The sequence below is a fragment of the Nomascus leucogenys genome, chromosome 9 (genome assembly GCF_006542625.1).
Source record: "Nomascus leucogenys isolate Asia chromosome 9, Asia_NLE_v1, whole genome shotgun sequence".
Taxonomy (NCBI): Eukaryota; Metazoa; Chordata; class Mammalia; order Primates; family Hylobatidae; genus Nomascus; species Nomascus leucogenys.
This window is the reverse complement of record NC_044389.1, coordinates 3866530-3891474: the sequence shown is the minus strand read 5'-3', so window position 1 is coordinate 3891474 and position 24945 is coordinate 3866530. Positions and strand designations below refer to the sequence as shown.

The 24945-nt window shown below is 35.0% G+C and overlaps 1 protein-coding gene across 4 annotated transcripts in view; it reads left to right on the top strand.

Annotated features, from left to right (window-relative positions):
- NBEA (neurobeachin) overlaps nt 1-24945 on the top strand; it is a 723704-nt gene that overhangs the window by 490029 nt on the left and 208730 nt on the right. For all 4 annotated transcript variants that reach the window (XM_030818536.1, XM_030818537.1, XM_030818538.1 and 1 more), the window contains one exon: nt 12337-12480. In XM_030818536.1, coding sequence (XP_030674396.1) covers nt 12337-12480 — 144 coding nt within the window. The remainder of the gene's footprint in view (nt 1-12336; nt 12481-24945) is intronic.

Sequence of the window (24945 nt, the reverse complement as noted above, 5' to 3'; positions counted from 1 at the left end):
AGCTAATTTTTGTATTTTTAGTAGAGACAGGGTTTCACTATGTAGGCCAGGCTGGTCTCGAACTCTTGACCTTAGGTGATCCACCCGTCTTGGCCTCCCAAAGTGCTGGGATTACAGGCATGAGCTACCACGCCCAGCCCGATAACTGATTAATTTTAAGGTATACAAACAGATTTTAACCACACCATTCATCACTTTGGGTAACAACATTGAAGGATGGATTTTCTATAAACTAGGTCTAGAAGGATGGTATTTCCAAATCATTTCTGACTGTCATGGAACTAATTTAGATCATTGTTCAGAATCTTGCTTCTTTTAGACTAATTTTTGGTAAAGTGTACACACAATCACATTTATAAGTGATTACAATATCCAATTGTAATATTTTCATCAAAGTATATTAAAAATGTTATGGGAGCTCAGTAAAGAGGGTTACCTAACTGAAGAAATATATTTTAGCTGGAGTCGAAAGGATGAATGGAAGTCTTCCCAAGCCAATGTGTGGGAGAGTGGCATTGTGGAAAAAGGGACCACATAATACAACATAATGTGTTGAAGGAATGGAAAATGGTACTAAATGATGGAACACAGGATAGTGTGGGGAAATGGTATGAAGATGAGGCTGAAACACAGTGGTGGCCCTGCTGTGAAGGGGATTGTTGTTAAACAATTTTTATTTGGAAAATGACAAACCATAGAAATTAGGTGACATGCTAAATAATAAGTGATAGATAGAGCTAAAAGTCAACCCAAATACCAGTCTCTTACTCTACAGTGTGTTGTGGTAAATGCATTTGGAATTTCCTTAACCGTGAGGGCATTACCGAACATTTCCCTGCTGTAAAGTTTACCTGCTAATATTTGGTTGGCACTTACAGCCTATCGTCTATAAAGATACATCAGAACAGATTAACTTAGTATCATTCCCAGGATATGTATTCTATGCCATTTAGGAAAACATTTTTAAATGTTTTGGTGTTTTAAAAAGTGCTTTTAGATAATCTATATCAGCACCATCACTTAGGTATTTCATTTTTTAATAATTAAAGAGACTTTTAAAATTATCTCTTTCTTCCATGTCTCCGGGCCAATTGTTTACCTGTCTTAAAAATCTCCTACCTCCATTTTCCATTATCTCACACTTTTAAAGTGAATTGTCCACATTAGACTTTGTGATATACTTAAAAGAAGACACCAAGCCTCTCATGGAAAACCAGCCCATATTTATTGTCTCCATTTATTTTCCTTAAATTGTCTATACAAACATGATTTTCTCCCTCACATTTTTAAAATTCTTACTGTAAATTCTCCATTGAAAATTCTAATCTATAGTAATCTGATTTCTGGTTGTTAATGCTGTGTAGAGCAAAACCACCATTCATTTTTGGCATAATGTGATTAAAATACAATATAAATGCTAACTCGCATGACCTATCAAAGCCTATATGTTTGGGATATGCCATATCCCAAATGAAGGCCTTGTTGTCATTAATGCCACCTTAATTCTTTGACTTCTTGCTGGCTCCTTCCCTTACCTTCATGACCCAGGCCACCTTCACAAAAATTGCTGCTCCATCACAATGATCAATTAGGGAATTGTCAGGTTTGTAAATTTACTAAATGTGCCATGGAGATACCAAAATCACTAAATGATTGGATTGAGATCAAAAACTGAGAATATTGTCTTAGTGCATATGCTATTTGCAAGATGGAAAAATGAACTTGTCTCCTATTTGAAAATACATGGAATGGAAAAAGTTTAAAACTCTAGTAAAGAAGGAATGCTAGTTGCGAAAAACAAAAAGAAGACACTGAGGTAATGTCACTTGCTGTGCGAGAAAGTCTTCCCACTCTCCCAGCCCACTCTCAAGTTGTCCAGTTAATCTTTCTTTTCATTCTAATAGTTGCCAAACTTTCTAATTCACATTCTGCTGCTCACTAGCCATCTACCCGTCTTGGTACATGATGCAGGTTCCTTTCCTTTGTGCCTCCCTCCCTGCCTGCCTCCTTTTCTTGCTTTCTTTCAGAAAAACATATGTTCATTACAGGAAATACCAAAATAAGTGCCAAAAAAATTTAAAGAAGTCATCCACATAAAGATAGCTGTCTTTATCATTTTCGTGTATTTATTTCATGTTAGTATTTTTCTGTGTGTATTTTATCATAGGGACCAAACGCTATGCAATGCAGTCATACTGTCACAAAGATGAATAGTGCATCATCTCTGCTCTTTATGATATTTAGAGAGTTCCAAAAGACCCAAGTCTTCTATATGTTTTATTACGTTTTTTCACAAGTAAAATGTGCCCTGCGATTTTTAATATAATGAAATCTCATTTTAAATAATTAAAAATCTTAACTTCATGGCTAATCAAAATCCTATCAAGTAATATCTAGTCTAAAATGTGGAGAGAGTCTGCGTTTACCATCATGTATATTCTTAAAATATGGTTTATCAAATTTTCTTTAGAAAACATAGAATGCAGTTTTCTACATTGACTCCATTAAGAACATTATTAAGTTAACATTTCATACTTATATAGTGCTTCACTTAAATTCAATAATATTTTCTTGCACTTTTTTAATTGCATTTCTCTGTTTAAAAATGCTGTTTATGAATTTCCCGTTTGTTGGTCTGCTCTAAAAAGTATTGCTTACCTATGAATATTTTGAATTAGGAATAAATGAAATTCCGTTTTTGCTGTCAGAACCAAATTGTAAAAATGCATTGCATGTCTTTGAAAATCAGTATACTCTATTAGCAGGCCTGTCAATATAAAAAGTGCATTCCATTTCCACCTCTTGCTCTAATAACCTTTTCTGTGTTACTCTGAGGCAGTTCACATAATCAGAGTATATTGTCAGCTTACTGGAGTTGGGGAAGCATGAAATGAAAATCACGTTAATATTGATCCAATTCTTTTGCTTGCAAGTGTCCTTGATGTCCTTTTCCAGTGAGCAATAACTGTTGGTGTTAGGTAGCCATTTTCTTCTCTTCTTTCTTAAATTCCAATAAATTGTTTACAAGCATAACTAATTTGAATAAAAATTTAACACTTGGAATAATTTCCATGTGTTAATTCCCAGATTGCTAATGCTGCGCATTTACTATACCACTGAACTGTTTTCCCCCAGCTTTTCAAAACACAGCCTACCTAAAGACGTAGTATTTATATCTAGTTTAAAATAAAAGTATGTACGAGTTCCTTTTTGGTAAAATTACATACGATGCTATACTCTGACTTTTATGTAATATAGTCATGTGCTAAAATGGACCATAAGTGCCATGAATTATTGATCCATGTAAGGAATAGCATTTTTGAACCAAGTTTATTATAAATTTGAAGCTGGTGTCTTGGGTTTTTAATTTTATAGTGGTATAGATATCTTTTTTGGATCATTCAATATATTCTCTGTCAATAAAATTAAATTGAAGTGGGAATCATGGTTAGATCCAACTCATTCAAACTAAAATATCCACAACTAAGAAAGGAGGAATTGGATGGTTGAACTATCCAAACTTTATATCTGTATTTATTAAATTTGCTTAGTAAATACTCAGATTTTTACTTAAAATGTGTTTGGAACAACAAATAGAAACAGTCTATTTCATGTGTAGAAATACTTGCTTTCATAAAATAATTTTATGTTGATAAAGTGAGGCTTCTGACTCAGTATCAGGTATAAAAGATTGAGAAAATGCTTGAGATTTCTGGTCATTCTTTCTAATTTAGTGCTTTTATTCAGTATCATTAACAATTTTTGCCATTGGGATTTTTCTATTGAAAGACCTGTTTTCGTTTTTAAAAAAATGCTATTTTATAAAGAAGATGATTTAATTTTTTGTCCTTAATCTTCATTAGAAAAGTGATCTTTCCTATTATCGTAATTTGTTTCTTAAGGAAGGACACACTTATGTTATAAAGTCAACCACAAAATTAAAATTTGAATTTAGATGATTTACAAAGAAAAATATTTACTTATTAGTAAATGATTTTTACAGTAGACGGTTCTAGTGTGTATCTATTACTTTTATCTCACAGATACACTAAGGTAAGCATAAAATGTTCTCGAACAATAGGTTCCTCAGTATAAGAAAAAGCATTCTTTCAGGTTTTTTTGAAATGTTCAAAATTGTAAACTTCTCAGTAATATATTGATTCATACATATTATTGCACAAGATTATGTCATCATATCTATCTGAGAGGTATGTTTATCTTAAATCTTTTTCCTTTTAGTGGAAATTAAACAACATCATTTAGAGTTACTAAAAGCACTGATCTGAAAAGGTATTTGTTGCTCAGACTTAAGTTTTAATGAGAAAAACTAATCTTTAAAATTTCCCAAAGTATTCATGTAATTAATGCACTTTAAAAAGTATTTAGGTTTGGAAATGAATTGCAACATTTTGTTCTACTAAAAGAGTGGTAGACTTTGTCAAAATACATTGAACAAGCTAAAATAAAAATTGAGAAATGGCGTATAATGAAAAGAATTTCTTCTTTGAAGGCCGGGCGCGGTGGCTGACGCTTGTAATCCCAGCGCTTTGGGAGGCTGAGGCAGGTGGATCACGAGGTCAGGAGATCGAGACCACGGTGAAACCCCGTCTCTACTAAAAATACAAAAAAATTAGCCGGGCGTGGTGGCGGGCGCCTGTAGTCCCAGCTACTCGGAGAGGCTGAGGCAGGAGAATGGCGGGAACCCGGGAGGTGGAGCTTGCAGTGAGCCGAGATTGCGCCACTGCACTTCAGCCTGGGCGACAGAGCGAGACTCCGTCTCAAAAAAAAAAAAAAAAAAAAAAAAGAATTTCTTCTTTGAAAAAGAATGCCATCCTGTTCAACAGATTTCTGAATGTTTAGAAGCAGAATTACCTGATAATACATTTAGGTAAAAATAAAATTAGACCAGATTTCTATTCTACCAGTATCCTCCCAAAGATCTTTTTCCAAAGATGAAAAGAAGCCTATATTAAATGCATTATCTCTTCTTGAGAAAGCAGTTCTTTTCCTTCAAATATCCAAGATACTAAACATATTTATATAATTAAATATCTGTGTGCAAAATCAGAAGTACATGTCAAATACATTGGTGCTTTATGTAATTTTATTTAATAATATCTTTAAATGAATAAAATAGTTATGGAAAATCTACATTACATTTAAAATGTAAGCTATTTATACTACATTCAATTTCCAAAGTACTTCATAACACCTGTACTTCATGCTGTCATTCCTGTCTTCAGGGAGCATCCAATCTAGTGGAGGAGCTGAAAGCTCATTCATGTTTTAATGAATACGAACTCTGTTATAACAGCATGGTGGAAGGAAGAATATTAACTCCAACTGAAGGAAAGGAAACTATCACTTGTTGAATACCTGACGTTGGATAGGCATTGTGCCAAGACCATAGACTCATGTTTTATCTTGAGTTTTTTAATCCTCAGATAAGCCAGCTTTTTTCCCCCTTTACATAAATCTTATGCAACACTGTTATAAGCAATAAAGCATTAACTATGTTCTTTTTCAATTTTAATTATGTACTCAGTATACTTTTTATCCTCTTGTTTTATTTATTTTATCAAAATTTTAATAAACATTTTTGAAAGCTTACTATGTAAATAATCTCCACACATTTCCATTGTCTCATTTTAACTTTGCAATAATCCTGTGAAAGAAAATATGGAAAATACTTAATATTACTCTTCTACAAATTTGGAAACTGAAATTAAGAGATTGGTCTGAATTTTTTAAATGTTTCTAATGGATATTAGTGGGGAACAATAACTTATGAATGGCAAATCCATTCATCAGTTCAACTCTCCCACTTATGAGGAAACTGTAAAGTACATGAAAAGAAAAGTAACGTAACTAATGTGCATGTAAAATGACTAATACATGAATTGTGTTTATGTGTTTTCATTTACTCAACAAACATTTATTACAATTTTAACATGTGAAATTAAAGTCCAGTAGACAATCCCTAAAATAAAAACACTCCAAAATTGAACAATGATAAGATATGATGACTTATTTCTAAGATAGAAATGTTTATATATATATATATATATATATATACATATATATATAATACTTGAAGTTCTAGGGTACATGTGCACAACATGCAGGTTTGTTACAGATGTATACATGTGCCATGTTGGTGTGCTGCACCCATTAACTCGTATTTACATTAGGTATATCTCCTAATGCTATCTCTCCCCCCTCTCCCCACCCCACAACAGGCCCCAGTGTGTGATGTTCCCCTTCCTGTGTCCATGTGTTCTCATTGTTCAATTCCCACCTATGAGTGAGAACATGCAGTGTTTGGCTTTTTGTCCTTACGATAGTTTGCTGAGAATGATGGTTTCCAGCTTCATCCATGTCCCTACAAAGGACATGAATTCATCATTTTTTATGGCTGCATAGTATTCCATGGTGTATATGGGCCACATTTTCTTTATCCAGTCTATCATTGATGGAAATTTGTGTTGGTTCCAAGTCTTTGCTATTGTGAATAGTGCTGCAATAAACATACGTGTGCATGTGTCTTTATAGCAGCATGATTTATAATCCTTTGGTTACATACCCAGTAATGGGATGGCTGGGTCAAATGGTATTTCTAGTTCTAGATCCCTGAGGAATCGCCACACTGTCTTCCACAATGGTTGAACTAGTTTACAGTCCCACCAACAGTGTAAAAGTGTTCCTATTTCTCCACATCCTCTCCAGCACCTGTTGTTTCTAAGATATAAATGTTATACAGAGATGGAAATAATCAACCTGACCGAATCCTGAAGGAATAGGCACGTAAGAGATTTTATGTAAAAGAAATTGCATAGGTTGGACTTAAAGATTTGAGACAATGTGGCATGTATGCAGACAAAAACATTCAGCTTTTAGAGAATATGAGGTGCAAAGAGGCCAAATCAGTAAAATAGTGAGGTTAAATAAGCAGAGGCTAGACCATGAGCTTTAAAGCATATGTTTAAATGGTACAAATAAAATAACATTGAGAATGTATTATTCCATGGTTGATATACATTAGATAGGTATACGTATATACCTATATATCTATATAAATATACCTATATATATGCAACTTTTCAATAAATGAAAACCCCATAGTTCCACAGTCAATATAAATAATAATAGCATAAGCTGGTGAAAAGCTGAGTCTCCACTAAAACTGGCTTATTATGGGGTTATATCTCTTTTCTTTGTGTGTTAGCCACACATATGATTTATAGCTAACCTATTATTGTGAATTACTTTTTCCTTTATTAGTATAGATGTTTTAGAGTTGATTATAGGAGGATTTCTTAAACAGAAATAAAATACTGTATTTTTCTTTACATTAATTGTTTATATTTATCGATAGAAAAGAACATAAAAGTCACATGAACTAATTTCTTTGCCTTGATCCTGTGGCCATTCCAGGCAGACATATTCTTTGATGGCGTTAAGAGGAGTTAATGTCTCCAGTTTGTCGTCTCTATATTTTAACTTATGCTTATTTAAAATAACAATAAAACTTTAAAATGGTAATTTAAAATATATCAATAAGAGTAACAATAATACTGGAATATAGTAACAATACTAGAAACTTTTAGTTCTGCTGTTACTTCACCTTTAAAATATATCTTTTTTCACATAGATTCTTGGTTATTAATAGAAATTTTATGAAAAAGGAACTTTAGATTTCTGCAATGCAATATTCTGTATTACATAACATTTTCATATACAGAGCTTTATATATATACTTACTAAGAAGTCAGTCTATAGAGTGCTTTCGTGTGTTATTTGTCACGTGATGTAGAAAATAACATAAGTGCGGTTTTGGATTCAGCTTCCTTGAGCTGTAATTCAGTGGCATTTTTTCTCCTGAAACTTTTAAATTTTTTGGTATTTTAATGTTTTCATAGGCAATAGCATATATGTCTATCCTCCCCAGCTTTACACATAATGTACATTTTCAGATCCAAGGCGTTCTGGTAGTTTGTGGTATTCGCTTGTTAATTTCTTGATGAATGGCTAAAGAGGCCAAAAAGTGCAACTCAGTCCAACATGTCTTCTGAAGATAGATGATCTCAAATAAATTCTCTTCCCAATCAGATTTTGATTTGTTGGGTGTTAAACCAATTCTTTCTAAAGACAGTGTTTACAAGCCTTGTAATGAGACAGCCCTTTGAGACCTTACCTCTTTTTGCCTGTAATTTTGATGAATGAAACTCTAATTCATAAAGGATATTGTGATTGAAAAGCGCCTTTAGATCTCATACACTTTAATTTAGATAAATGTTTGGTGCAGTACCATAAAATCAGGAAGTTTGCTGAGCTGCAAACTGATAACACTTCAACAAGGATGATAAGCTTAGTGTGTTGATATGGATTAGTTTACTATATATCTTTTAAAGTCATGATTGTTTTACTGCTTTAAAACCAGAGGGGATAAAATTGAAAGCTTGATATACATTTCAGAGCTCACCTTTCTTCTACTACATTTTCTTCTTTGGTAGATTTTTATTTTGGTAATACAAAAGTAACATAAAGCTTTTTTACTGACAAAGATTACCCATGATTTTTATATAAGGAAAAACTTGCTTTATTAGATTACTCACACTTAAAAGGCTTTTTTGACTTTATTGTAAAGAACCAAGTTCCTTTTCATGTAAATACATAGATTCTCCGGCTTGCCCCAAACTAAAGGCAAATCACTGAGACTCTGAGACATCCTGGGAACTTCAGACTTTGAAATATGCAGGGGTAACTGTAATGTCCGAGTTTATACATTTATTTAGGATTTACAAGGGCTTGCTTTGTGCTAGGCAGTGTGCTAAGTACTGAGAATACCAAGACAAAAACATGTTTCCAGTCATGAAGGAACTTGGAGGCTTTTGTGGGGGTAAGTAAGCAAGCAGTTATAATACCTATAAATTCTGCAGTAGAGGGGTTTATGAGGTATGGTGGAAGCATAAGGGAAAGAACACACAAGTGCTCTTAAGAAATCAGAGAAGGGAATAGGGTGGTGGGGTGAACTTGAACTTCAGTTCAGCACATGTTTGTGGCACAACTGCTGGGCTGTAGGCACTGAAGCTACAGAAATGGGACTACAGCCTAGTGGAGAGGACAGACACGTAATAGGTAACACCTATACAGTGCACTTGAATTATGTGTAAGCTGTGAACATGCGGTAGGGTTTGTTAGGAAAGGCAACTGAAGGAAGTGAGTTTTGAAGGGCAAGTAGCAAATTAGCCAGGCCAAGGAGGAAAGGTAGGAACATACCCTGCAGAGGGAATAACATTAGCATGGGTAAAGAGGTATGTGAAAGCATGACATATTTTGGAAGCTATAAGTGGTCCAATATTGCTGAGGAGGGTGTGGTGAAAACACAGAACTGGTAATGAGAGGATAAAAGGCCTTGGTAAGCCCTGCTAAGAAGTTTGGATTTATCCTCCAGTCTAAGTCTTGCATTAGGTGTTCTTGATTGGGAGGAGTTAATGAATAATTTTAATAGGAAAATGTCCTCGATTTATTTGTGTTTTATAAAAATCACCCTGACAAAAGTATGGAAGGTGGTGTGAGTAAGGCAGCTGTTGACACCCTCTAGACCAAAACAGTGATGGCCTGAACTAGGGCAGTGGCAGTCACCATGCAGGATGAATTCCTAGGTTTCTGCTAAAGTATATGGTTGGCCAAAATAGGAGGAGGAGAAGGAGCAAGAGACAATTAGCTCAGTAAAAGAAATGTTCGGTTAATAGTATTCAGGCAAAGTCCAGAAATATAGCTAAGAAGACCTCAGGAGAGATTGCTTGATTATTAATCATTGGATTTGCCTCTTTTTTTCTCAAATGATGCAAGCTCTGTATTTCTGTTTGCCAAGAAGCAAACAAGTTGTAAAGATAGCTACCCTCAGAAGATTACTTTTGTGCTGGCTTTATATCACCAAAAATCAAATAGAATTAAGATGAGGTTCTGAAGCATTCAGTGATCTATCCCCAATCTTTTATTCCAGAAATAATGATTATCTATGGGCCAGTGAAAGAATAATACACATGGAACCCATTTAATTCCCATCCCCTCCAATGTAGCTTTGATTTCTAATAATAATATTTGTCTCTGAAGTATTTATCAAAATATATATTTAACAATCTATTACTTTATACATTTAAGGTATGTATTAACCATGTGCTCTAAATGTGGTTATGCAGTAGGAGCCAGGATGACAGACTATACCTCTTAGCCAGTGACACTCTGTAATGGTATTGTGATGTGACTATGTTCCTCAACACGTGTTTTTACTCTGGTGGCCTTTGAGTCCGTTGTTTCATATTTTAGCAAACAGAATTAGCCTATATTCACTGAGAAAAAGAAGTATACAAATTGCAAAGAGAAAAAGGAAAAAAGCTAACTATTTTACAATGCAAGCTGTATGACAGCCAGATGTACTTGCAAGAAAATGGTTGAGGCTGGGCACATTGGCTCATGTGTATAATCCCAGCACTTGGGGAGGCCAAGGTGGGAGGATCACTTGAGCCCAGGAGTTCAAGCCCAGCCTGAGAATATAGTAAGAGCCCATCTCTACAAAAAAAAAAAAAAAATAGCCAGGCATTTGTGGTATGCATCTGTAGTCCCACCTACTCAGGAAGCTGAGGTAGAATGATTGCTTGAGCCTGGGAGGTCGATGCTGCAGTGAGCTGTGATCATGCCACTGTACTCCAGCCTGGGTGACAGAATGAGACCCTGTCTCAAACAACAACAACAAAATGGTTGAGCAAACATCAGTAGGCAGTAATGGACTGTTGGAAGTTCTATGGTCTGGGCCTGGGTGAATTGACCAAAAGTATTGTAAACTTTCGACCAAAGGCATGACATCATTTGGAGAGCCATTGTCTATGCTCCAACACCATAATGTCCCCTAAAAATATAATACAACACCATATAGGACTGATCTATAAGGCTCCCATTTCCAGGAATATATCCACCACACCAGATGAGATATGAAGACATTTTCCTAGTTAATGCTGCCCCTTGAAGACTGTATCCTAATACAGAACACAGTATACTACAATGCTTTCTTCTAAATTGAGTTTCAGCTTCCAATGATATAAAAGTATTTCATATGTGTGGTGTTTGTGTGGGTGTGGGTGGTGTATGCATGTATAAAATTTGCTTTCAGTTAAGATAATTTTATATTGTCACCTGCCAAAGCAGGTGTTTGAACGTAAATATGAGAATATTTGTTAAGCAGTCAAATTCTTGAGGGATTCAGATGCATTCGTTTCTAACTTATACGTTAATGCCAGGTCAAATCTTGCAATATTTCCAATATTTCAGTTTTTCTGCTTATTTTCATGTGTTTTGGTTTTGGCTTTTTGTGTTTTTGTTTGTTTGTTTTTTGAGACGGAGTCTCACTCTGTCGCCCAGGCCTGAGTGCAATGGCGCAATCTCGGCTCACTGCAAGCTCCGCCTCCCGGGTTCACGCCATTCTCCTGCCTCGGCCTCCCGAGTAGCTGGGACTACAGGCGCTTGGCTCCACGCCGGACTATTTTTTTGCATTTTTAGTAGAGACGGGGTTTCACCGTGTTAGCCAGGATGGTCTCATCTCCTGACCTCTTGATCCGCCCACCTCGGCCTCCCAAAGTGCTGGGATTACAGGCGTGAGTCACTGCGCCCGGCCGGCTTTGTGTGTTATTATATACAGCAAAATAAGGCTATCATTTCAGAAAAACCAGTATTTATTTCACTAATTGCTAAAGAAATAGCTATTGTGAAGAAGCTTTTATGTCTCCATCATTTCTAACTCCGCCTTTCTGTAACTTTCCAATGATAATCATTTTTCCCCTCACATGTGAATGATTTCTTGTTTTCTGCATACTTATCCACTTTCAAAAATGATCTGCTAATTTGCTAATTAGCAATTGATTAGCTAATTAAGACAAAGTATAATTATGTAAAATAGTGTGATTTTAAGAAAATAAGTTTGGGGTGAAGTACAGACTTTTTGTGCAACATGCACTGATCTTAGAGCCCTAAGACATGGATCTTCGAGTCCTAAGACACGGTAGAGTTCTTTTCTCTACCACTAACAATGCTAGGTTCCTCCAGAATGCATGTAGCTTCCTCTGCCTGTTTCCTCATCTTTAAAATAAGGGTTGATCATTACAGCTCCGCACACCCCATGTTTCTCACAGAAAACCGAACAAGATAAAATGTTCTGTAATTGTAAAGTAATATGTAAATGCAGCATATAATTTAATAAAGCAATCAATTATTTATAATACCTGCTATAAGCAGAAACAATCATAATAATGTAAATTATTATATATTTGTTGTGATTAGGCACAGAAGAAGATGTAGTAAAGTCAAAGAAAACATTCAGAAGTCAAGCAATAGTGAACCAGAATGCAGAGACAGAACTTATGCTGGAAGGAGACGATGATGCAGTCAGTCTGCTACAGGAGAAAGAAATTGACAACCTTGCAGGTAAATTTTAAAATACGTTTTTCCTATTTGTTGTAAATAAACACAAAGCTACTGAATTCAAAATCTGTCTCCTAGTAAATAAGTGTGTGCCAATGGTTGTAACAATGCTCAATCACATGAATGTTAAAACCCTACTTTATCTCATTTCTAGTATTGAAGAGAGGACCCCAAAGAAATGTGTATTTTATTGGCAATAAATGAATATCATCAAATTTCTAGGTAGTAAAAAGCAACTTTTTATATAGAAGAAATAATACATAGTATCAATTATTCACATCTAACGGCCTATATTATAATTGGGAGGTGGGACAGAATGACAGGCTCATTGATTTACATGTATCTCCAACATGCTAAGAGCCAAGGTCCTTCACCCAGGTGCCAATTGAATTTGCCATTTCCTCTCATTTGTCACTCTAAAGAATGTCTCTCTCCACTCCTGTTTTGTTCTGTAGTCTCATATTGCTAAGCCACTAGCAGATATTCTTTCCCCTACCACCTCAGTTTTACCTTGTCATGATATATGTCTGAGCTCAATTCTGGATGTGATTCTACATTGACCAGATGGGGTATGGATATCTGAGCGTATTCACCCATAACCTTTTTTGGGTTTTAAGCCACTTTGAGAATCTGATGAAAGCAAATGGCTTCATGAAGAGGCGCATACAATTCTGTACACAATGTCATGGTGATCACTGACCTCTGGAAACCAGTCCATGGAATCATATCCTCAACCTCACCTTAAAAACTCCTGCTTCAGAGTCTCAAAAAGTAGCTGAGTCTTAGTTCTATACTTGCAGCCCACACAAGGTTGAGGTGGCAGGTGGCCATAGAGAGGTGGACTTATATTTATAATTCTTGATACAACATCACACTTGTTGCAAAGAACATACTGAAAATTATCTGGCATGGCTTTATGAAAGTCTCTAGTGATTTCTTTCTACTGGTTAGAGAGTTCTCTTTTCATCCTCAAAGAGAAGATGTTACTGTTAATTGTAAACTGGAGATAGCACATTATTCTCCCTCTTCTAGATTAAGAAAGCACATTATTCTCCCTCTTCTAGATTAAGAAAGAAAATATTTAATAAGTTTATTCTAATGCTAGTTCCTAGATATTTCTATATTATTCACATTTCTGTATTATAAAAACTATTTTTTAGATTTAAATGTACTCTTAAGTCTATGACCAAATGTTTGCCTCAAATTCTTAAGTAAATGTTAAAGTTTTGGTTTTGTTGTTTTTGTGGTTTGTTTTAGTAGCTCAAAGATTTTATATGAAGCCATTTGGAAATTTAAGCTAATGAAGGTCATTGATTCTGTTTGCCCACAGATGTGTTTTCTTTTCTGCTGGTCTCATTCTTCATCTTAAAGAATATAGAAAATTCACAAATGTTATTTCTGACCCTTTTAGATTATGTGTTGTCTTTCCTATTCATATATACTAGCAGAGATGTTTAATAATTGTACAGTTCAGATTAGACTCCCTGGTCCTTTGTTCCTACTGAAGATAATTAATTAGTTAGTATAGATTTGCATAGTCCCTTAGAGTTTATTATAAGACTGCCCAGTAATGCCAGTGGCACAATTCAACAAAGACTAATAACCTTTTTATATTTCTCTTCTTTAATGGTAGCTAATTATTAATATTAATTTATTTTTATAAGAAAAAAATCCCCCAAAAAAGTTAAGTTCAAACACCTAAAGAACAGTGAAAATATGCTTGAAATAAACTTTTTAAAATCAAATTATATGGCTCCTGACCAATTCACTGAATCAAGACTCCTCTAATTTCTGTCTTTTAATGGATTTCTCATTGAGCATACCTGTCCCTATCCATAATATACCTGGTCCTAACTCATACTCTTCCAGCGGGATCCTTGTGTGTTGCAGCTGTCCTAAAGTATTGATCCTCTGCCTACTCTGTAGAGTTCATTTTAAAAATAGCAGTCTACAAATATACTCTGAACCTTGAATACAGTGGAAAAGAAGTAAGGGATGGATGTTTTATGAAGGGCCACAGAAATATTCTGCATATTTTATAAGAATAGATTTATTTTGTAAATGCTGAAGCCTATTAATCTAGACTAACATAATAGTTACAATGTTACATAAAATTCATTTTTAGAACTTTATTACAAGCCAGAATTCTTAGGTTTAAGAAATCAGCTACTGGTTAAAGATGCAGATTACATCAATACGTAACTGTTTTTGCCCTAAACAATTATTGTCCAAATCATGGTTATCTCTGTTGCAGAAATTAAAATTTGTTTAATAATAATATCTGTCTTACCCATAACATGTCATTCTAAGTAGCCTGACAGAGCTATACTGCCTAAAGAAAATGTCACCCTTACAGGAGACTTAAATCCAAATTAAAACCCAGTCCGGGAGTGGTGGCTCACGCCTGTAATCCCAGCACTTTGGGAGGCTGAGGTAGGCAGATCACGAGGTCAGGAGATCAAGACCATCCTGGCTAACATGGTGAAACCCCATCTCTACTAAAAATACAAAAAATTAGCCAGGCGTGGTGGCGGGCGCCTGTAGTCCCAGCTACTTGGGAGGCTGAGGCAGGAGAATGGCATGAACCCAGGAGGCAGAGCTTGCAGTGAGCCAAGATTGCACCACTGCACTCCAGCCTGGGCGACAGAGCGAGACTCTGTCTCAAAAAAATAAATAAATAAAAATAAAAAATAAAAAAAAACAGGAAATCCTAAAATCGGTGTACAATATTAATATAATCTCATATTTATTTGATATATCAGAAATATTATATAAAGTAAAAAGTGCCTATTTCAATCTCTGAGATAAAAATTACAGGTTTATCTTTTCATGACAACTTAATGAAATGGCTTGCATATTATTAGTATGAGAAATGTACTTTCAAATATATAAAAGTAATTAGAGTTCTTAGATTTTAGAATATATATAAAAGAATACATCATTTTTATAATTGTAAAGGTAAACCTAAACCTGCTGATTAGCATATTACATTTTCCTGTTATTTACAAAACCCCATTTTGCTGACATAGGCATACAGATAAGCAGACATGCATTATAATTTGCCAATATGTAATAAGTTAAATTCAAATAGAAGAAAGTATGCTAATTAGTACAGAAAACTTAGAGAAAGTACTAATTTAGTTAAGATTAATTCTGTTCTTATTTTAATTCAAAAGGTAGATCAATTTATGTTTATAAAAAAAAGAAGAAGAAGAGAAAGAAGAATATCTGGCATGAAGTACTAGGAGCCAGACATCAAAACCAGCTTTTTTCTATATATAAATGATGCTGCTATTATAGATTTAACATTTTCTGTAAAAGGAAAGTCTGTATTTTCTGCCTGTTGAGAACTGTTTAATAGCAGTTACTCTTCAGTACATTTACATTTTCATGTTTTTAAAACTATTTTCCTTATAGCTGAAAATATTGACAAATGGGTATGGTGAGCTTCTCTAAATAAAAAGGAGTCAGGCTTAGGGTTAGGGTTAGTGTTCAGACAGCTTTGTGTGCAGTAACTCATTTAATCTAAACAACAACGCAATAAGGTAAAAATTATTACCACCAATTATGGAAATAAAGATACAGAGGTCAAGAGATTAAGTAACTTGCCTAAGGTTAAGAAGTATGCAAAATAATATATTTCCTTACAAATACATAGTATATGGTTTGAACTAAAATATACCAAATAGTACATTTAAATGTGTGTGTGTGAGTGTGTTTGTAGGTATATATCATTAAAGACTCTTCTAAAGTGATGTAAAAATGACATCTTCTGTTTATAACTCAATTTTTACACTGGTTCCATTACATTAGAAGTATATGAATATGTATAATAATTAATTTTAGTTTTGCTTATAGATAGTCTGTGTGTGGTCCAAATCAATCTGGTAAGTTAAAAACAACATGATAAATAGAATGCTTTTAGTACAATTTTACTTAAATGTTGGCCTTTTCATATGTTTTCTCCATTTTGTTTGGAGTTTTCTAGTTTTAATAAAGATAAAATGTTCCACAAAATTCTATAGCTTTAAATGTCATACAATTTTCTGTTTCACTTTTAGTTCCCTTTCTTCCCAAGCTGTTCGTCTCAAGAGGCAAGTTAAATGTGTGTGACTACTAATTACCCAATTTATTATGTATTCTAGCAAATGGCTAATACGATTATAATATAGAAGTATGCCAATCAATAAAGTAATTATTATATTAATAAAACCTAACTTAATTTACTTTAATTGCATTTTTAGTTTGTAGTGATTCACCAAAGTTAATTAGTACCTAAATCCCATATGTGACTAAAGATTTCAATTTACTAATTATATTTTTTACTGAAAACATCGAGATTGGTATAATTCAATGAATTTTAATATAAAATCTTGATTACCTATTTTAATTTGAAATTTAGCAAGTTGTTTCTTCAAATAACTATTGAGTAACTGAAATTCAAGATTAACTCAAATTTATATAAATTGATAAGTGAAGGATTTAATTAAATTGAAAAAATGGCATCCCACCAATGAAATGTATTTCATTTCTTTTAGAATGGTAGTTCTGTCACATATGCTGAGTGACAATAGAAATATTTTACATAATGGAATTGGAATTTATATAGGTTCCTTATTATTTCTTCCAAAAGTCAGTAATTTTACTAATTTAGGGAATTCTGAGTTAATGATAATGATGGTTCTTTATGCTTTGTTATCAGTTCTGTAAATTGTAATAATTTTATTTTTTGTTTGCATATATATTTGCTGTTAGTAATAACAACATATATAGTTATTAGTTGATATATATATAGATATAGATATATATGTTTTTATTACCAACAGTCCACCCACGTTAATGTCTACTAACTTAAAAATTTTACAGGCCCAAACTAATGTCCATACTTCTTCACCTGAAATATCCTTCCTATTTCTCTGTTCCACTCCCTCTCCCATCTCCTCCTGTTAAAAACCCTACCCATTTTTAAGACCCATTTAAAACACTTATGAAATATTCACTGGCCAATCATATCATCTCCATAATATTTTGTGTTAGCATTTTTTTTTTGGAAATAGCATTATTGAGATGTAATTCACATATCATATAATTGACCCATTTACAGTGTACAATTTAGTGATTTTTTAGTATCTTCATTCACAGGGTTATGCAACTGTTACCGAAATCAATTTTAAAATATTTCATTACTCCAGATAGAAACCTTGTTACCAGTTGCCTTTCTACACCAATTTTCCTGTTCCCTCTTTCGCAGTCCTGGACAACCACTAATCTACTTTCTGTCTCTGTAGATTTGCTTATTCTGGACATTTTATACAAATGGAATCATAGACAGACTTTAGTATCTGCCTTCTTTCACTTAGCATGGTGTCATCAAGCCCTTTCCATATTTTAACATGTAGTCCCTTTTTTTTTTTTTTTTTTTGAGATAGAGTTCCGTTCCATCACCCAGGCTGGACTGCAGTGGTGTGATCTCGGCTCACTGCAAGCTCTGCCTCCCGGGTTCACGCCATTCTCCTGCCTCAGCCTCCCGAGTAGCTGGGACCACAGGCGCCCGCCACCACGCCCAGCTAATTTTTTGTATCTCCAGCAGAGATGGAGTTTCACCTCGTTAGCTGGATGGTCTCAATCTCCTGACCTCGTGATCCACCCGCCTTGGCTTCCCAAAGTGCTGGGATCACAGGCGTGAGCCACCGCTCCCGGCTGCATGTAGTCCTTTTTATGGCAGTTATTCCATTGCATGGATACACCACATTTTATTTATCAGTTCATTAGATGATGGACATTCAAGTTGTTTCCACCTTTTCACTACTATGAATAATTCCGCTGTGAACATTTTACAAGATTTCATGTGGACATATGTTTTCATTTATCTTAGGTATATTCTTAGGAGGGGAATTGGTGGGTCAAATAATAACTCCACGTTTAACTTTTAGACTATTTACCAAAGAGGCTGCACCATTTTGAATTCTCATCAGTGGCATGTGAGGGTTTCGATTTCTCCATATCCTCCCCAAGACATGTTATTATCTGTCATCCCTTATTATAGCCACCCCACAACATTTTGATTGTATCATTCTTAAGACACATACCACGTAAAGCCTTGCATTGTAGATGTTCTTTCATGTTTTCTCTGTCCCTTTAGACTAGATCCCTTAAAGACAGCATTCATATACTGTGTAGCTTTGAACCGTGAAGAAATCGCCTAACACAATTATTTGCCCTCAAAGGTTCCCACTTAAAAATATTATGTAGGTAAACTGGAAAGCTGAGATCATTATTGAATTAGTTTATATCAAAAGATAAAACAAAACTTATGAGCTGTTGAAATAAATATTTGGGGGCTCAAATTATCAGACTATCTGCTCATACCAACTGAATTATTCAAATAATTTCAACAGCTCATAATAAGTTTTGTTTTGTCTTTTTGTTTTGGTATAAGTTAATTATACCAAAAGCTGAATTTCAATTCAGCTCATCACTTGAATTTTCCAGGATAGGAACACCTAAAGTTAAGCTAATCTTTATTGCATTTCCACTTCTGGTAAACGTGTCATTTTAACTAAATGTCCCTGTAAGTTCCAATTTATGAGGTCAAAATACCACAACTACTGTTACTGTAAAAATAATTTAGCAAATAGAAAAGTAGTTCTATATCCAATGGATTGTAATGCTACTTTGATTTTTTTTTTTAAGTAATTAGTACAGGGAGATAGCAACACAAGGAAGAAGTATTCAAATGTAAGAGTTGGATTTTTTTAATTTGGGTTTTTCATAATGGTAAGTTTATATTTCTTTACCACCCCCCCACACACACATACACACTTACCAAGTTAAGAATCCAAAATTCAGAAAAGTAATTATGTAAATTAAGAATGAGAAAAATACAGAAGTAAGGAGGAGATCTACTAAAAGGCTCTCTGAAGTGCCAGTCATCTCCTTCATGACCCACTTTGTTGCCCATGACAGTTCCCAGTTGTACCTTCCCTGATTTTTAGAGGGCAATATATTTTCAAGCTGTTTTTCTTCTTGTAAACTGGTTAGGTTGTATACATATTCTATAGCTATTGTTCTACTGGTTCAAAACAAAATCAGGTATCCAGTGGTGAAAACAGGGCTGGCAGGTGGAAGAGGGCACATTATGTAGAATTTTTCTTAAGGCTGACCATTTCTGCCTCCCTAAATGTCTTTTTGACTACATTCACTTGCTCATTAACATCTTTTGAATATCTACTAAATATATAGAACATTGGTACTCAGATTGTGATAGGAAAAAAAAAAGTCCTCAAGAGAATTCGCTCTGCTACCACTACCTCTGGGTAACTCAAATAACCAGGAAGTTATGGCAGATAATGTATCTTCCCTAAGAAATGAAAGTAGACAGTTGAAATAATCAGCTTGACAGTTAGACCTTCGGTGTCCTAACTTCGAATATCCAGATACCAGAGGCAAAGTTGTTTATATATAAATTGAATGTTTTCTACAAACTGAGCTAGAAAGGAGAATAAAAACAAAAATATAGAGCATGTGGGAAGAAGAAAGAACTCAAGATTCTGGGAAAACATAATTAAAATAAACTACAGAATTCTAAAAGCTAAGAGTTTCTCTAAGAATATGTTCTTTAAAAAAGAATAAGTATAAGCCAGTGGCACAGAAAATTTTGTTGTAACTGTTGACTGGAATACTTACTATGGGAGAGAACATGTTCAGTGCAGATAGACTCAAATCCATCTGCTTAAGCCTAACTCTCTGCATTGCAGTTCTGATATGGTGAATGTAACATTCTGTCTCCAACAAAACTAGTATTTTTTAAAGGTTCCTCCATATGTATTTTTATTTCATTTTAGTTACAGAGTCTAACTAGAAGTTTTTCAACCTGATATTTGTATTTAGGGGGAAAAGATCTCTTAAACATTCTGGATTCTCTAAAATGCATTTTGCTTAGGATTTTCCCCTTAATTTTTAAACCCATGTGTATTTCAAGGGAAATTTAATCCATATGTCCCTGACTCACTCACTTAACTCATCAAAATGTTGTTTAGTGAAGGCTATTTGATGTTGAAAAAGCCTTATGAGTCTTTATGAGTCTTTTTTCTCTCTTTGAATGAGGAAGTTGTTTTGCCAGTCATAAATAGTATACCCAAAGGACTCACATTCAGCTTCAAACACAGAATTCACAAAGCTCTTAGAGACAACATTAATACATGCCTATTTCTTATAAAAGCTGAAGTATTTAAATTTCTAACTTAATTTTTAAATCAGTTAAGGTGTTATAAAAATAAATAAAAGCTTCATCTTGAATATTGAGCCTCTTTGCCTCTTTTCATTATTTTCAAAAAGTCTACAGGTCCTTTTAGAGTGTGCAAACATTTTACTATAATCCGTATTTATTGCCATAAACATATGTCCCCTTCAACCACGATTCCATCATCTATGAAACACTATAAGGTACTCTTAATTGTAACAACATCCCTGATAACCAAACTGTGTAAATTAAAAATATAATAAAAAGACACAATTCAACCATGCTTATTAGACATTGTCTTAGTTCATTTTCTGTTATTTATAACAGGATACCTGAAACTGGACAACTTATAAGAAAAGAAACTTATTTTATACAGTCATGGAGACTGAGAAGTCCAAGGTCAGGGGGCTGCATGTGGTGAGGGCCTTCTTGCTAGTAGGGACTCTGCAGAGTCCTGAGGCTGCACCCGGCATCACATGTGAGGGGCTGAGGGAACTCACATGCTATCTCAGGTCTTTCTTTTTCTTCTTATAAAGTCACCAGTTCTACTCCCATGATAACCCATTAATTCATTAATCCACAAATGGATTAATTCACTCATGAGGACAGGGCCCTAATGACCCAGTCACCTCTTAAAGGCACCACTTCTCAATACTGCCACATTGAGAGTTAAATTTCAACCTGAGTTTTGGAGGAGACAAATAAACATACTTACACAACAGTAGGCATCAACCATAAATCATATATAATTTGCATTTTTTGTTAATTTTAAGAATAAAAGCCACCCTTTGTTATGGTCAGGTGTTTCACAAACCATACTCATAAGATCTGTTCTTTCTTAATACACTGTAATAGTTGAAACCCATTTTTAATTTTCTACTTTTTTCTCTGTATGGAGAATTTATCATAAACTAGTTCCTCTACAAATTTATAGTCATACTCTCTACCAGTCTGGAGAATGGGGCAATAAATAACTTACCAGGAGACCATATTTTTCTATATGGAGGTGACTAAGCTTTCATGGTTGTTTTTAAGCATGTGAATGAGGATACTGATCACCTACTGAAAATATATGGGTCATCTTGTTAGATCACATTTGAGGGAAAATGCAAGATAACAAAACAATTTTCCAATACCAAATTATGGATGTTAGCAACTTGGAAAGGAGGAAGAGTGAGCTCTTCATTATCTTGTCACTGCCATACCTAAGAGTGTCCTGGTCCTCTCTCTGAAAGACCTGGCCACTTACTCAAACATAAGGTTAAAAAGAGATTTTGCCACTACAGTTACAGCAGTGCTATACAGAAGGATCAATACGTCTTTCTGCATACCGAAAATCTTTTATTTAATTAGTTTATTTCCATGGCTTGATGTTGCAGAGCCAGAATAGCAGCTGTAGAAATACTCAAACAATTAGCCCTAAAGACAAGTATTTACATGGCAATTAATTTACAAATAGCTATTCCAGTAGAATATGTTCTATCAGTTCAAGTCATCAGTCCAATAAAAACAAGTCAATTGTTTTCTCTTAGAATAGAATCTGATTAGAGTAGAAAATGTCAAGATTCACACAAAGTAGGGACAAGACCTGGAAGGACCTGTTGGACCCTTATTCTCTGATGCTAGATCCAAACTTCACTCAGGTGAATGTGGTTGTCCCACCAAAACAAATACAAGTATCGAATATCAACTCTATGTAAGACATAATGGTGAGTGCTTGGAGTAAAAAGACACATATGATCAAAATTCTGCCCTCCAGGAAGTTATAGAGGAGAAGAGATAATGAAAATATAGTTAACCTAGATATAGAAAGGAAACCATTCTAACACAAAACACGATCCTAGAATAACATGGATTCTGGAAAGCCTTTATTAGAATGGGTATTTCCTTTCTTGAGTCTTGAAAAATAAGTTAAACATTTAGAGAGTTGTTGCAGATGGCGGGAAATGTATACTAAAACATTAACTTCTGTGTGAAACCACAGTAGTTCTAAATTACTTAGGTAAAAAGCATGAGTCAGGGAGTCTCTGAAGTTGAGACTGACAAGCTCGGGGAGGGAGCTTTATGTGCCTTAAGGAACCTTGATTTTATCCTGAAGGCCACAGTGAGACTGTGAAAGATTTTAAGCATGACAGTGATGAATTTTTTTTAAAAAATCACTCAGGCCCTTGTGTAGAATACGTTTTTAGGATGCCCAGACTTGAGGTAAGAGCTTGACAGGAGGCTGTTTTCCAAAGCAGCAGTGATGAGAGCCTCAAGTAAATTGGCGGCAGGCAGGAAAAAGGAGAATGGGACAGCTGCCAAAAAAAAAAAAAAAATTAGAAGGTAATTTGTGGAGGACTGTAATAACTGACTGGTGCAGGGAGTAAGAATGAGGGGAATCAGGCCTGAGACGAGAGGTGGTTTAGAAGCTATTAACTGTGTGTGGGAATGTGCAAATGCAAGGTCTTCTGTGGGTGGGAGATGAAGATGCTTGATCTGTTGGGCCTCCAAAATTTTCAAAAGAATGGAAGTTTGAAATTTGAGAGCCAAGTTGGGCATGGAGTTCATAATGGAAATTAGTGAGATCACCTAAGGAAAGTAAGAAAATAAAGAGAGAAGTAGTAGGCCAAAATCAGATGCCCTGTGGCACAAGGTTTAAAGGGCAGCCAGTGAAGGAGAGCCCATAATAGGATACCACGCAGGAAGTAAAGTAGTAAGAGAAAAGGAAAGAATCCTGTGCTTAGGAGTCAGGAACTCGGGCTCAGCATTTTTCAAACTAATGTTCCTTGTAACACAGGTCTTTTGAAAGATGCTAATGAGAAAAAAGAAACTCTATAGTTAAGTGTGTTTGGAAAATTATGAGTTTAAAAATAAGTTGCAGGCCAGATGCGGTGGCTCATGCCTATAATCCCAGCACTTTTGGAGGGTGAGGCGGGAGGATCGCTTAAGCTCAGGAGTTCGAGACCAGCCTGGGCAACATGGTGAAACCCCATCTCTACGAAAAAAATTTAAAAAATTAGCCAGGCATGGTGGTGCAAGTCTGTGGTCCCAGGTACTCAGGAGGCTGATGTGGGAGGATCCCTTGAGACTAGGAGGCAGAGGTTACTGTGAGATGGCGCCACTGCACTCCAGCCTGGGTGACACAGTGAGACTCCGTTGCAAAAAAACAAACAAACCGGAAAAAGTTGCAGACTTTTTAAATTGATGGACTTTTTCAAGCGTTTAACTTACTAATTAATGAGTATTTCCCAAATATCTTGGCCTAAGTAGAGGTTGGACTGAAACTGAAGGAGAGAATAGGAGTGAGGAACTAAGAGATGGAAACTCATGTCTAGAGCTTAACAAAGAAGGGAGGAAAGGAGATAGAAATAAGAGAGCAGAGCGGGCAGGGGAGGATAGGACTAGTAGCACAGATAGAGAGGGTAACTACCTCAAACAAGAGGAAAGATATATTTCCAGAAACTGCTGAAAAACAGTTTAGGATAAATGCAGACAGAGACAGTTAAGGATAAATGCAGACAGAGACAGGGATAAATGCAGACGCAGAAAAATCTTTAGATAGAGGAAGACAAATGAAAAAAATTTAATTTTTTTCCAAAATATGAATTCTTCATGTATTATGTAATCAGGATGAACAAATATATAGGTGAACTTTTCTAGAAAAAAAAAATCCGTATATTTAAGCATCTTCTCGGGAGAATGTGTGACCCAGAAAAAGGGTAAACCCCAGTGTTCTGCACTGTAATTTCTGAGCTCTAATCTTTGATTCCTTAACCTACAAAGTCTGACATTCAAGGATATGTATGATTTTTCAGTTTCATCTCACACTGCTTTCCCTTACGCATCCTAATCTCTGGCCAAACTTATTTACTGCTCATTTATGCCTACAACTGTATATTTGTCCAAACTATTCCCCCTTGCTCACAATGCTGTCGAAGACCCCAGCTTGTCCAAATTCTACCCATCCATCACAGCTCACTACAGATGTCACTGCCATCATTCTATCCCAACTGCTTACTCCCCCACGAAAAATAGGCTGGAAATCATGATTGTTCTGTGAATGTCTAGAATTTTTTTCTGTCCCTTTCTTGATAGGAGGCAGCATATATAACAAATACCCTGACTTTCGAATCAGATCACCAGATTTGAATCCTATCTCTCATTTACTAGTTGTATGACCTCTAAATTACTCCAATCCAGAGTCTCATTTTCTTATCTGTAAAATGGAGATGATAGCAGTGCTA